The sequence below is a fragment of the Malus domestica genome, chromosome 05, assembly GCF_042453785.1.
Source record: "Malus domestica chromosome 05, GDT2T_hap1".
NCBI lineage: Eukaryota > Viridiplantae > Streptophyta > Magnoliopsida > Rosales > Rosaceae > Malus > Malus domestica.
Genome location: NC_091665.1, coordinates 31761227 through 31774818, shown reverse-complemented (window position 1 = coordinate 31774818; position 13592 = coordinate 31761227). Strand labels below are relative to the sequence as shown.

The following is a 13592-nucleotide window of genomic DNA, read 5'->3' as shown; positions in this document are numbered from 1 at the left end:
AAGAGTGAGTAGCAAAGGATCAAGTCCAAAGCTAGAGTTCCACTCCAAGAGTGAGAGTGAGAGTGAGAGTGTTCCACTACACATTGTGTGAGTGAAGTTTAGAGTGATAGAAAATGTGTGTTATACTTTCTTGTATCCATCAAGCCTTGTCTTTGGCTTGGTAAGACTACTCTTGTTGTATTCATCTTTTTCATATAGTGAAGATTCCTTGTTTGGTGGACGTAGGCATAAATTGCCGAACCACATAAATTCTTGGCGTCCATTTTCTACTTTACCTTGTGCATTCTCTATCTTGTAGTACCGACATTCCTAACAGAAACAGGGTGCGACGGTTGACTTGAAAAATAAAGACGGACGCGGGGAGAAAATGGAATATGCCGGTGGAAATTCCTTCGTGTGAACGCATTGGCTGCTGCCTGCCTGCCTATAAATATTCGCATCCCTTCATTTTCCTTTTCTCACCATCAAATTTCTTCATCTCTCTCTCGCTCGCTCGCTCCCAACAGGTTAGTGTGCAAATTAAATCAATTAATTTATCTAATTAGATATTAAACATCTTTGTTTATGCTTAATTTTTGCTTCCATTGTTGTTGATCTTGTAATTAAGCCCACTGATATCTCCATGCATAATTCTCTATCATGCATGCAAGTTGCAAGATCTAAGTGCAAAGTGTAAAGTGTAAAGTCAGTGGGGTTTTCTTTGTCATTGGGAATAGATACAATTTGTAGCTTTTTCGATGCATATCGTCCATGGGGTTCTCTTCCCTTTTGCAATTCTCACATGGGTATCTCTTTCTTAATTTGTCCCGCTTCTGATTTATGAACCGCTGAAATGTGAGTTCGGCCGCTTAGTCAGTCAGAATACTCGGGACAGTTTGCCCGCCCCTTGTACCCGAGTTCAAAATCCCCCTCTCGAAATTACAGCACAGACGTGTCAGCTACCATATCAGAAACTAATTTTCTGGTTTTGACTCTAAAAACTCCTCCTTTCATTGTATTTTTTATTTTATTTTTTTGGGGTCTTAAGCAGAGATGAAGTAGAAAAGATAGAATTTTCAGAAACCCATTGTGCATCAGATGCAGGTAAGTTGGAAAAATAAGTTAAAAGTAGTATTAATTCTGAGTTTTGGATCTGAGATTATCTTCTGAATTTAGAGTATTAAAGATTTGTACCCGTTCAAACAATTAATCGCATTCATAATCTTCATCTGTAAATAGCTGTAAATATTAGTTTAAGCCAATTAAATTACTGTTTTGATATTTTTGATCCTTAGAAATCTGGTTAAACAACCCTGGAAAAATAGGCCTAGGCCGCTCTGTTTGAAGGGTAATTTAAAGGGTTTAACTTTACACTCTAATGACGTAGTCTTTAGACTCTTAGAGTGCAAAGATTGAAAATTTAATTTACTTCCACGTGGTTTTGATATCGTTGGAGAGACAAAGGTTGAAGATTTTAAAATAATTTTAAATTTTATTAGAGATAAAGATTGGTTGGTGCATATTTTAAATGGTTTGGTATAGAGACTGAACTTCTGTTTGTCTGCTTGTGTGGGGCAGTTTGAATGTGATTTTCCTAGTTCAAGCTTCAAAAATTTGTATAGGACGACTCTCACGTCGAGTAAAATTAATATGAAATTGAAAGGAGCAAAGTATGACAGGCGACGTGGTCCAAATGCCCCACCAGAGCTTTTCTCACTTGAGAAATCTGGCCAAAAAAACAAAAACCTCTTCAGTGGTAGAATGAGGCAGAGTTCATTGTTTGTCTTTTCTTCCACTTTTCCAGTAGTCATGGAAGTTTTGCTAGTTTCATCAGATCATTTCACTTTTTCATGCTCAAATAAAATGGTCCCTTTTTTTGGGGGGTGGCAAATAAAATTTCTTTGGAATGTGTAATTAGTTAGAGAAATGCTAAAAAGATTCTTTTAAAGTGTTGGCTCTTCATAAATTTTTTGTCACTTTTCAATTTAACGTTAATTTCTGTAACAACATATAAAATTTTGGGTTAAAAACATAAAGGGGGAGAGAGTACATGAGAATCCTACTTCTGAAAAAAAATCTCCGTAGCATTTCGTTATAGTATCTTTATAAGAATTCTTTTTCTCTAGTTAAATGTTGTGATGTGATAAATTAGTGGCAAAAAATTTTGAAAAGTCAGAAAATATAAAGTGAATTGGTTGAACCTGGAATTCTAGGTGAGGCAAAATTTAATTTTCAACGTATGACCAACTGGTGGAAAATCGAGGGCTCTGTAGTCAGAAATTATTTTTGACCTGCCAGCGTTGGGAGTCCAATTTTCAAACTCCCTGGTTGATAATTAAACAATTGTTTGACTTTTCCTTTGTTTTTCCCCTTTGTTGAAGATTGACTCATTTATTATCACGCTCATTGGAAACTTCCGATGATTTAGATGTATTCAGGATTTGAGTTGTGATTGTTTTTTTTTTTTTTTGATAAACGATATTCTACATTAATGGAGAAGAAGATGCGCTTAGCCTTACAATAGACTAACAATAATGTTGTTCAAATTCACCTTTGACGAGAATTGAATCCAAGACATTTCACTTACAAGTGAAGAGGAATACTAGTAGACTGTAGTACTAAATGTAAATACTAATTTTAAATTTTTAAATTTTTCGCTGTCTTCAAACTAGGTGTAGTAAAGCCGAACCGTTATAAATTGTTGTATTATTCTCTCGTTATTTATATTTGTTGTTATATTATTGTTTGAATATTTTAGGTTGTATTTGCCACTTCCGCACAATAAATATTTTTTTCATTTTATCACTCTTCAAATTGTGCAGATAAAAAAAAAAAGTTGGTGAGAAAGAAACAGAAGAGAGAGAATTTGTAAAAGCTAGCTTAGCCATGGCTAAAGAGCAATTACAGGTTCTCAATGCACTTGACGTAGCAAAAACACAATGGTACCATTTCACTGCAATTATCATTGCTGGAATGGGATTCTTCACAGATGCATATGATCTCTTCTGCATTTCTTTGGTGACCAAGTTGCTCGGCCGCATATACTACCACGTTGAAGGCGCAGAGAAGCCCGGGACATTGCCTCCGAATGTGTCAGCTGCCGTAAATGGTGTGGCGTTTTGTGGAACCTTAGCAGGCCAGCTCTTCTTTGGCTGGCTTGGTGACAAGATGGGAAGGAAGAAAGTTTATGGAATGACTCTTATGCTTATGGTCATATGTTCTATTGCTTCAGGTCTCTCATTTGGGCATACCCCAACAACCGTAATGTCAACGCTTTGTTTCTTCCGGTTCTGGCTAGGGTTTGGTATTGGCGGTGACTACCCTCTTTCTGCCACAATCATGTCTGAGTATGCTAACAAGAAGACTCGGGGCGCTTTCATTGCCGCGGTCTTTGCCATGCAGGGGTTTGGAATTTTAGCAGGTGGGATATTTGCTATTATCTGTTCGGCCGCGTTTAATGCCAATTTTGATGCTCCAACATATAAGGTCAATGCACTTGCCTCAACCGTTCCACAAGCGGACTATCTGTGGAGGATTATTGTGATGGTAGGAGCAATCCCAGCTGCACTGACTTACTACTGGCGCATGAAGATGCCTGAAACTGCCCGTTACACCGCCCTTGTTGCAAAGAATGCGAAACAGGCTGCATCCGACATGTCAAAGGTTCTGCAGGTAGAAATTGAAGCAGAACCCCAGAAGGCTGAGCCGACTGCTAATGCATTTGCTTTGTTCTCCAAGGAGTTTATGCACCGTCATGGACTTCACTTGCTTGGAACAACAAGCACTTGGTTCTTACTTGACATTGCATTCTACAGCCAAAATCTGTTCCAAAAGGATATTTTCAGTGCGATCGGATGGATTCCTCCTGCAGAGACAATGAATGCTATTGAAGAAGTTTACAGAATCGCAAGGGCCCAAACTCTTATTGCATTGTGCAGTACTGTCCCTGGCTACTGGTTTACGGTAGCTTTCATTGACAGGATTGGAAGATTTGCAATTCAGTTGATGGGATTCTTCTTCATGACAGTGTTCATGTTTGCACTGGCTATTCCCTACGAACATTGGACTCACAAGGACAACCGAATTGGGTTCGTAGTGATCTACTCATTGACCTTCTTTTTCGCAAACTTCGGTCCTAATGCAACCACATTTGTTGTGCCGGCTGAGATTTTCCCAGCTAGGTTCCGGTCTACGTGTCATGGAATCTCAGCTGCGTCCGGGAAGCTTGGCGCCATAGTTGGTGCATTCGGGTTCTTGTACTTGGCTCAGAACAAAGATAAGAACAAGACAGATGCAGGGTACCCTCCAGGCATCGGGGTTAAAAACTCGCTCCTTGTGTTGGGTGTGGTCAACTTCTTGGGGATATTGTTCACCTTCTTGGTGCCTGAATCGAATGGGAGGTCGTTGGAGGAGATGTCGGGTGAGAACGAAGAAGAAAGCGAAACCGGGACAGTGGAGTTGGAGCAATCAAGCTATAACAACAGGACAGTTCCAGTTGTGTAGGTTGGATCTATAAGCAGTGCAGAAAATAATGTTGTAATGTAAGCCTGTAGTTCATTTTGGGGAGGGGTATTTCATCCTTTGTGGTATAACATGTGTGTACGTAAAGCGTCAGCGTTTATCTTTGAACCTAATGTTTTGTGTTTGAAATTGTCATCTGCGGTGTCGCGTGTATGATCAAAACTAGGGTACCCATGTTTCTCTCCGCAGCTGTGACTAAATGGTATTGAGTATATAAAGTAGAAGAGAATCATCAACCGTTTTCTGTTTCTCAATGTGAAAGTTGAATTTATTTTGGGGGTTTAGGTTGTTTTGCACATTTTCTCTTAAGGCAGCGTGGCTAGTCCATACTCACTGTTCAGAGTATGTCTTATATCAGATCGTAGTTGTAGTCACGTAATAATAGAGATAAAGCACAATCATTCACACTCAAGAACTCCAACCACTCAGATTTCGTTGATATTATTTTTCTTTATTTTTTCTAAGGAAATCTTGACAATACGAAGAGAAAATTTAATATTATATTCCTTGTTTTTAATAGAAATCTTATATTTGTAATGCTCAAAAGAAGTCAAACAAAACGTGTTTCATGTATTTTTTTCTTCTCAATGTGATTGAGGATTCGAACTTATAGAACTTTTTTACTTTCCAATTTAATACAGAGGGTGTTCGTACATTCTTACACTCGGCACACTATTCCATTAATCCATTTATTTCTACCATCATTCTATAATTTCTTTGCTTTTGGTCTCCAAATCATTGAGAAATTATTGATTACTTTTACCTGAAAATCTCCCCCCAAATCAGAAATGAATCTTGTAATGAAATCTTTTACGATCCTCCAGCTAGCTAGCATAGCAATTAGGACATATATTCCATCCCCTCAGATTATATGGAATTTAATTCCTTCACCAAAGTATATATTACGTAAAATTTGAACCTCAAATTTGAAAACTAAATATAGAAATTGGACAACTGTGGAAATACGCGTTCTGGTAATGTATATGGAACTGTTTTCGGTTTTGGCTACTACTGGTTTCTACTAGAAATTCTCAGACATTCGGAATATACCGCTGAAAGATGTCTTGAGTTTGTTGAACAGAAGGGTCTGCAGAGAAACAACAGCTAGCTAAAATGGAGGGGAAGAGCATACCACTGTAATATTCCGATTGCTCGGCGACGCGCCCTTCCCTTATAAATTCTCATTCCCTGCTTCCCCTAGAGCATAACCTATTACCTAACCCTCTGTCTAGATCTCTCGGAGTCGGAGTTGGAGTCGGAGTTTCTGTGTGTGTCTCTCTCTCTAGGTTGAGAGAGAAGATCCAGGTTAGGAAAAAAACTGCAGTTCTATGCATGCATGTTCTTGTTTCTTCTTGATGAAGCTGCATGTTTTTCATATTTTATTTACCATTGTTGAATTTTTATAAATTAATTCTAGGAATTATTTTGGTCCCATCCTATGTATTACAATGCAATCTATCAATTATATATGAAGAATTATTTGTCTGGCTATGGAACTTAGGGGTGGGTTCAAATAACCGAAAACCGAAAAAAACCGAAAACCAAACCGAACCGAGGCCGAAAAAAACCGAACCGAAAAAAAACCGAACCGAAACTGCCAAACCGAACCGAACCGAATCTGGCTGGTTCGGTTTCGGTTTTTAAGGTTCGGAAACCGAACCAAACCGAACCGAACCGAACAGATATATATATTTAATTTTGTTTTCAATATTATAAATAATTTAGTGATACAATCATAACAAGACATAACCTGTTACCAAGTTGGTTTGCTTGAAACTTTTCAAGCCCCTGTGCATGGGTTCGAATCCTCATGCTTCCAGGGTTTCAGAAAAGTTTTTTAGTTTTTTTGAGCAATCAACAACCTTTTAACTTAAAATTAAATATAAATACTTAAAACCTGCTGCTGTGAGGAATCGAACCCCTTCCGTCCAGGGGGGATAATTCCTTCAAGCCAACTTGACTGTAGGCTTTGTGTTGTTATAATTGTACCAGTAATATATTTATAGGTTTCTAATATTTAATGCTTTATAAAATTTCTTAAGATTAAAAACCCTAGCCGTCACTCTCCCAATCCCATTTCGGTTTTCCCTTTTCTCAAGCACTCTCTCCCCTCCGCTATTTCCTCTCTGCCTCTCTCTCTCTCTCTTTCTCTCCCCTTCCTCTCTTCCTCCAAATCACTATCTCTCTTTGTGGATTTCGACGGTAGCAAAGAGGAGAGCCAAACCACAGTGGCAGTGGAGCAGTCCAGTGGCACAACATGGGACTGATGGGCAGTTGACGGCGGACGAGGGCAGTCATTAATCGTTGCAGATCCATGATCCATGGTTCTTTGTTTTTGTGTTGTGTTGTTGGTTAATTTTCGTTTGCAGATTTTTTTTTTCAATTTCGTTGGTTCTGAACTTCTGATGAATTTGATCTGTAGCTTCTAAATTTCATGGTTTTGCAATTTGTTTTGGGTATGCTGGATTTGGTTAGGTAACTTCATTTATGAACACTATTAGACTATTAGTTGAGGTTTGATTAATTTGTGAGAGTACATACGGTTTGATTAATTTGTTTTGGGTATGCTGCTGCTGAAGCCTGGATTTGTTGTGGCTGTTTTGCATTTTTTGGAGGAAAAAAAAAAATAACCGAAAAAAAAACCGAAACCGAACCGAAAAAAACCGAAAAAAATTTGGGCCGAACCGAAATTTCGGTTTGGTTTCGGTTTTGGCAAAAAACCGAACCGATAAGAACCGAACCCAGCCCTACATGTAGCACTAGTCCAAAACTTTTTTTTTTTATTATTATTTTTCTTCTTTTCACATGATGGTGCCAACGCATCGTCACTCATCAACATTTTTTTTCTTCTTTTCACACCATTTTCAACCCACACCCAAATTTTCAACCTGTGTCGCCCGCTCCCCCCCCCCCCCCCACAACGCACCCAAACCCTCCTCGCCTCTCTTCCTCTATCTTCACCACCCCACCGCTGCCTCTCTTCCTCCATCGTCACCATCACACCCACCTCAGCCTCCATCAACGGTCCCGATCTTTCCCGCTCCCTAACCAAACTCTCTCTCTCTCCTCTTTCCCCCAAAAACAAATCCCAAATCGTCCAATTTGGGCACGCCAGTTGCAGCGGAGGATGGACTGGATCTCTGCCATTTGTCTGTGGGTGTTCATCAACCTCGGCGATGAACTCCGGCGAGAGCCGTTGAGTTCGAAGCCTGGGTTTTACAATTTTTTTAATTTTTTTTTAATTTTACTTTTTAATTTTATTAATATTTTATATTTTTATTAATTTTATATTATGGCTGACGTCAACCCACGTCACGTTGCCTTTGGGCTCTCGGGCTGGCAATTCGTGCCAGGCCTGTTGCTCGGGTTTGGCCTGTCCATCGGGCTTCCACACGCTGGAGCACTCTCCCCGAGCTCTGTGGCACTGTTCACGGGCCTTCCCCTCGAGCACCAGCCCACGCTGGAGTTGCTCTTAAGGAACAAAGGAAAAGTGTCGGTACATCACTTCCATCACGTTAAGTACATCATTTCCAATAGATATTAACACATTATCGATGACATATCAACAACACTCTGTTGATTAATAAAGAACGGGCATCAGTTCCATTAGGGCTGGGTTCGGTTCTTATCGGTTCGGTTTTTTGCCAAAACCGAAACCAAACCGAAATTTCGGTTCGGTTCGGTTCGGCCCAAATTTTTTTCGGTTTTTTTCGGTTCGGTTTCGGTTTTTTTTTCGGTTATTTTTTTTTTTCCTCCAAAAAATGCAAAACAGCCACAACAAATCCAGGCTTCAGCAGCAGCATACCCAAAACAAATTAATCAAACCGTATGTACTCTCACAAATTAATCAAACCTCAACTAATAGTCTAATAGTGTTCATAAATGAAGTTACCTAACCAAATCCAGCATACCCAAAACAAATTGCAAAACCATGAAATTTAGAAGCTACAGATCAAATTCATCAGAAGTTCAGAACCAACGAAATTGAAAAAAAAAATCTGCAAACGAAAATTAACCAACAACACAACACAAAAACAAAGAACCATGGATCATGGATCTGCAACGATTAATGACTGCCCTCGTCCGCCGTCAACTGCCCATCAGTCCCATGTTGTGCCACTGGACTGCTCCACTGCCACTGTGGTTTGGCTCTCCTCTTTGCTACCGTCGAAATCCACAAAGAGAGATAGTGATTTGGAGGAAGAGAGGAAGGGGAGAGAAAGAGAGAGAGAGAGAGGCAGAGAGGAAATAGCGGAGGGGAGAGAGTGCTTGAGAAAAGGGAAAACCGAAATGGGATTGGGAGAGTGACGGCTAGGGTTTTTAATCTTAAGAAATTTTATAAAGCATTAAATATTAGAAACCTATAAATATATTACTGGTACAATTATAACAACACAAAGCCTACAGTCAAGTTGGCTTGAAGGAATTATCCCCCCTGGACGGAAGGGGTTCGATTCCTCACAGCAGCAGGTTTTAAGTATTTATATTTAATTTTAAGTTAAAAGGTTGTTGATTGCTCAAAAAAACTAAAAAACTTTTCTGAAACCCTGGAAGCATGAGGATTCGAACCCATGCACAGGGGCTTGAAAAGTTTCAAGCAAACCAACTTGGTAACAGGTTATGTCTTGTTATGATTGTATCACTAAATTATTTATAATATTGAAAACAAAATTAAATATATATATCTGTTCGGTTCGGTTCGTTTTGGTTCGGTTTCCGAACCTTAAAAACCGAAACCGAACCAGCCAGATTCGGTTCGGTTCGGTTTGGCAGTTTCGGTTCGGTTTTTTTCGGCCTCGGTTCGGTTTGGTTTTCGGTTTTTTTCGGTTTTCGGTTATTTGAACCCACCCCTAGCTACATGTGAAAATAAAAAATAAAAATAATTTTTTAATAGAAAATGGTACAACAAGATCGATTAAAAATCCTATCCGAAATTACAAATAAAATTATTTTGTATTATTTTATAAATAAATAAAATACAAATATTTTATTACCTATTGCCAAGGAGAGGGCTCCCACGCTAGAAATGCAAAAGGCAGTTACTGTTCATTAAGGGTAGTTACTGTTCACTGGGTGGATTGAATAGTGAATTGCCTGGGGGGAGGGCTCCTACGCTGGAGTTGCTCTAATTTGCTCCTTAATTTATGGTCTTATGTATCCCTTGAAACTTGTAATTATACATTTGCTGCACGTTAGCTAGCTTATTCTTTTTTGTTCTTTATATGGCCTATTATTAGGCTTTGCCTTTTTAGCCTTTAAGTCACTCTCAAGCTCTCTGTAAGAGCTTCTCCCTTGTATTTGGTTTCTTATGATGAATTATACAAATAGTTGAAACTAAAAAGTTCAATATGGTATCAGAGCAAGAACCATAGGGTCATGTCTCTGTTGTTTTTCTTTTGTTTCATTTTTCCTTCTGTTCATCATTTGTTGAGATGGCAGAAGACAATCCATTCAGTTCTAAGGATACAAGTTCCTCAACCTCAACACCAACCAACATGATACACGGTGATATCAATCCAAACCAACGACTGTGCTCAGTATTGTTGAACAAGTTCAACTATTTGCCTTGGTCATGAGCCGTCTTTCTTGCCCTAGGAGGAAGATCGAAGCTAGAGTACGTAAATGGAACCATCAAGCCTCCAGAATCCACCTCACTCTCTTTTTATGCATGGCATTCAAATGATCAGCTCATAATGTCTTGGATTCTCAACTCGATAGAGCCCAAGTTGTCAGAGCTATTCAGCTATTCAGGATTTTCACACCTACTCTGGGAAGTTGTCAAGGAAATGTATGGCAGCCAAAATAATGATACCTGTGTATTTGAACTGAAGAAGAGTCTTGCTGGCCTAAAGCAAGGTGACCAATCCTTCATTCAGCACATTGGAAACATGAAATTTATATGGAATAAGCTTGATTTATAACGTCCACACAAAATCGAATCCGTTGTGCTCTTGAAGAGGGCTGATGAAGATAAAGTGTTTCAACCGTTGGCAAGCTTGGGAGCTAAGTATGAAGATCTTCGTAGTCATTTGCTGATGACTCCAGAATTACCATTATTCATCAGCGTGTGTCATGCAGTTCAAAGGGAAGAAACTCGAAGAAAGGTAATGCATATTGAGCCCAAGTCTAGCTCTAAGGCTAGGGTTTTCACTAGCAACCACAAAATCTCTGGTGAAAGAGTTTTTAATGGGAAGAAGGCTGACTGGAAGTGCATATATTGCAACACTAAGGGGCATCTATGGGAAAAATGTTGGATCTTACGTCCTGAGTTAAAACCTAAGTATGACAAGGAAGGGAAAATGATCAAAGATGGGAAAGGGTTTGCTTCAAAGGCCCTCCGTGCAACTAAATGTTCAGCTGATGAGATGGCAAACTTCACTTCAAATCTGATTTCCTTGATTAATGAATTTGCTACCTTTCTCCAAAGAAAGAACAGGACCACTGAGAATGAAAAGATGATCACTGAAAACTCCACTGCCATGCTTGGAAAATTCGATAACTTCTTGGAAGGTTCAGATACCACAACACACGACAATATCCCAGGTATTATCAGTGCACTCTCCATTACTCTCAATGCATATCTCACATATGATTTTTGGATTGTAGACTCAGGTGTCACTGATCATAGAACTAATAAAACATCTTGTCTACATGAGTTTCAAAAATTATCTAATCGTACTCATGTATCTGTAGCAAATGGTAAAAGGGAACCTGTTCTAGGAAAAGGAAAAATTAGGTTGATGGGTAATGATGTAGAGTCCACTGCACTTTACGTATCTTCATTTCCATTCCAGCTTTTTTCCGTAGGAAAAATCACACACACTTTGGACTGCCTTGCCATATTTTGTCCTCATAACGTTGTGTTTCAGGATCGAGTCACTCAGAAGAAGATTGGTGAAGGGTTCTTCTTAAGTAGTCTATACTACCTCTTAAAGAAGTTCAATCTTGTTAAGGATCTCATTGCCAACCTAAGTCATGCCCAGGAGTACCAACTTTGGCACCAACGTCTCACTCATCCCTCAGAACAAGTGATGTCTAAGTTATTTCCAAATTTTTGTAAAAGCACACATGAGTGCGAGATCTGTCAAATGTCAAAATACACTAGGCTGTATTTTGTATCCTCTCAGTCTAAAACCAGTAAGCTTTTTGAAGTTGTCCACTAAGATATTTGGGGACCTTCTCGTGTTGAGTGATTCGATGGATACAAGTATTATGTCACTTTTATTGATGATTATTCTAGGGTTACCTGGTTGTATCTTTTAAAGTTTAAAGGTGATTTTTTGAAGCTTTCAAAGACTTTCACAAACTAATAACCAATCAATTTGCCTCTAAATTATATACTTTAAGGTCAGATAATGGCACCGAGTATACATCCAATAACATGTCCAATTACTTAAGCAATCATGGCATCTTGCATCAAACTAGTTGTATTGGTACACCACAACAAAACGGTGTAGCCGAGCAAAAGAATAGGGATTTGTTAGAGAAAACAAGGTCCCTTATGTTTCAGATGCAAGTTCCTAAAAGATTCTGGTCCCAAGCACTTCTCACTGCAACCTACATCATTAACAGATTTCCAACTCGTGTGTTGAATGCTAAGTCACCTTTTGAAGTCATGAAAGGAAGAACTATCGATTTGACTCATCTCAGGATCTTTGGATGTACTTGTTATGTCCACATCCAAGCTACTCATCGTAATAAACTAGAACCTAGAGCTGTGAAATGTGCATTTATGAGGTACTCTAGTTCTCAAAAGGGATACAAATGTTATAACTCACATACTGGGAAGCTTGTTGTCTCTAGAGATATTCGGTTTGATGAAGTCACTTCTTTCTTTCACAAGGATTCTGAGAATAATCCTCAGGGGGAGAGTCTAATAGACACCTTTCCACTGCCTACCTAGAGAAATTCATGCAAACCTCCCAATCCCGATCATTAATTCCAACATTGATGAAGTGGTCAATGAGGAAGTACCCAGTGCTCTAGCACCACAACCACAAGCTGCAACTCCATAATCAGTAGTAGCACCAAGAAGAAACCCTGCTAGAGATCGACATCCCCCGTTAAGGTTACAAGAGTACGTTACGTACTCTGCAAGGTACCCTATCTCTGAAGCTATTACTTACCAAAAATTGTCAACCTCCCGTGCATTATTTCTAAACCAATTGTCAAACAATCTTGAGCCAAGAAGTTTTCAAGAAGCCGTGTGTACACCTGTGTGGCAAAAAGCCATGCATGAAGAGCTCAAAGCATTGGATGAAAATCAAACTTGGAATATGGTTGATCTTCCCAAAGGCAAGAAGGTTGTCGGGAGTAGATGGATATACAAGATAAAATTCAATTCCAACGGTACCATTGAGAGACACAGGGCTCGATTGGTAGCCCGTGATTTCACATAAACCTACGGTATTGATTACAAGGAGACTTTTACCCCGGTTGCCAAAATGAACACAGTGAGGGTGTTGTTATCAATGGAAATCAATCACGAGTAGCCCTTGTTTCAAATGTGTTTGTACCATACTTAAGGCCTCCGTATTTAGACCTTGTATAAATACTCGGAGGACTCAAATGTAATTATGTAATAAATGAAGGGGCATATATGTAAAAGGGGAGGAGCCCTTATTCTATAAAATGACCTCTTCACCCTCACAACCTTGAAGCCTCTCATATTTAGAGCAAAGCTCTCAAGCTCTCTCTCCCTCATAATCCTCTCACAAATAGAGAAATACAATATCAATGTGGATGTAGCCCAAACATTGGGGTGAACCACGATACATCTTGTGTTGTTTACTTTCTTGTAGATTCATGGTCGGATTTACGTTGTTCTAAGACCTCCGGTTTTGTGCATTAACATTTGGCGCCGTCTGTGGGAATCGATATGAAAAGTTGTGTCGGTTCTCTTTCCTTTTTTCACCTCCGCCGTGAATCTGCAAAAACCCAAAAACCCAAAGCTTTCCGAGAAAACCCAATGGTTCATTCTCTTTCTTTCTCTCTCTCTGCAGACAGCCTCCTCACCAAACACTTTCTTTCGCTCTCCTATTTCTATCTTTCTCTTTCTAGAAATTCCAGTTTTCTCTTCAGACAGCAAGAAA

The 13592-nt window shown here is 39.2% G+C and overlaps 1 protein-coding gene across 1 annotated transcript; it reads left to right on the top strand.

Moving 5' to 3' along the window:
• LOC103427955 (inorganic phosphate transporter 1-4) lies at positions 1–4754 on the top strand. The gene is made up of 2 exons (XM_029102610.2): positions 1–506; positions 2802–4754. The coding sequence occupies exon 2, from the start codon at positions 2866–2868 to the stop codon at positions 4480–4482; it is 1617 nt and encodes a 538-aa protein (XP_028958443.1). The 5' UTR covers positions 1–506; positions 2802–2865; the 3' UTR covers positions 4483–4754.
• The last annotated feature ends 8838 nt before the right edge of the window (positions 4755–13592 follow it).